Below are 764 nucleotides of genomic sequence, written 5' to 3' on the forward strand. Positions count from 1 at the left end.
CGGAGGGGAGGGGGCACCTTCAACCGGCTGACAGCCAATCAAGAAACAACCATTTCCACCAGAGGTTAATTGCCCCACGGTGCAAATGGTTGTTTCTTAATTGGCTGTCAGTCGGTTGAGGGTGCCCCCTCCCCTCTGCCGACGGCCCGAAGACAGCCGGGGGAGGCTCCAGCAATCCTGCGACCCATGCGAGGACAAGGGGATTTGAAAACAGAGAGTGTGACTTACCTCCTCATCCAGAACATTCCGCTGCAGATCTGGGTGTCGTCAGGAAGCTGCTCGATTGGACCTGTCAAGCAACAAAAAAAAATTTTTTTTTGAAATTTTCACAGCCACATTCTTCCTGAAGAGAAGCAAACGTACCAATGGCTGCTATGGCAGGAACTTTGTTGAAGATATGTTTGGTGCACGCCTTGATGGTGGCTGCATCGATGACCTGTTGAAAGAATTTTTTTTTTTAAACATGATCAAAATGAACAGCAAGGTAAGGTCATCCGACGCCATCCACTCACGTCGATTTGGGTCTCAAGCTCGTGCAAAGGGATCCTGCGACTGCAGCACAACATCTGTCTGCCGATGGCCTCACAGATTGGGGTGGAGCCTGCAACGAGGGGAAAAAAAAAACAAATAAAAATGGTCATTTTTTTTGTCCAAAATCGCCTGATGATACCATGTCGTTTTTTTCGGCTAAATACGCCTTACTATACTATGTCGTTTTTTTCGTGCCAAGAACGCCTTACTATACTATGTCGTTTTTTTCGTGC

At 47.5% G+C, this 764-nt stretch overlaps 1 protein-coding gene across 1 annotated transcript in view; it reads right to left on the reverse strand.

Annotated features, from left to right (window-relative positions):
- Nucleotides 1–764, reverse strand: part of LOC109528798 (mitochondrial-processing peptidase subunit beta-like) — a 24,633-nt gene that overhangs the window by 4,241 nt on the left and 19,628 nt on the right. Inside the window, exons 4-6 of the mRNA XM_019891764.1 lie at nt 513–601; nt 364–436; nt 18–289 (exon numbers count right to left, since the gene is read on the reverse strand). Coding sequence (XP_019747323.1) covers nt 225–289; nt 364–436; nt 513–601 — 227 coding nt within the window. The 3' untranslated portion in view covers nt 18–224. The remainder of the gene's footprint in view (nt 1–17; nt 290–363; nt 437–512; nt 602–764) is intronic.

This window comes from Hippocampus comes, unplaced genomic scaffold (assembly GCF_001891065.2).
Source record: "Hippocampus comes isolate QL1 unplaced genomic scaffold, H_comes_QL1_v1.1 scaffold63, whole genome shotgun sequence".
Classification (NCBI taxonomy): domain Eukaryota; kingdom Metazoa; phylum Chordata; class Actinopteri; order Syngnathiformes; family Syngnathidae; genus Hippocampus; species Hippocampus comes.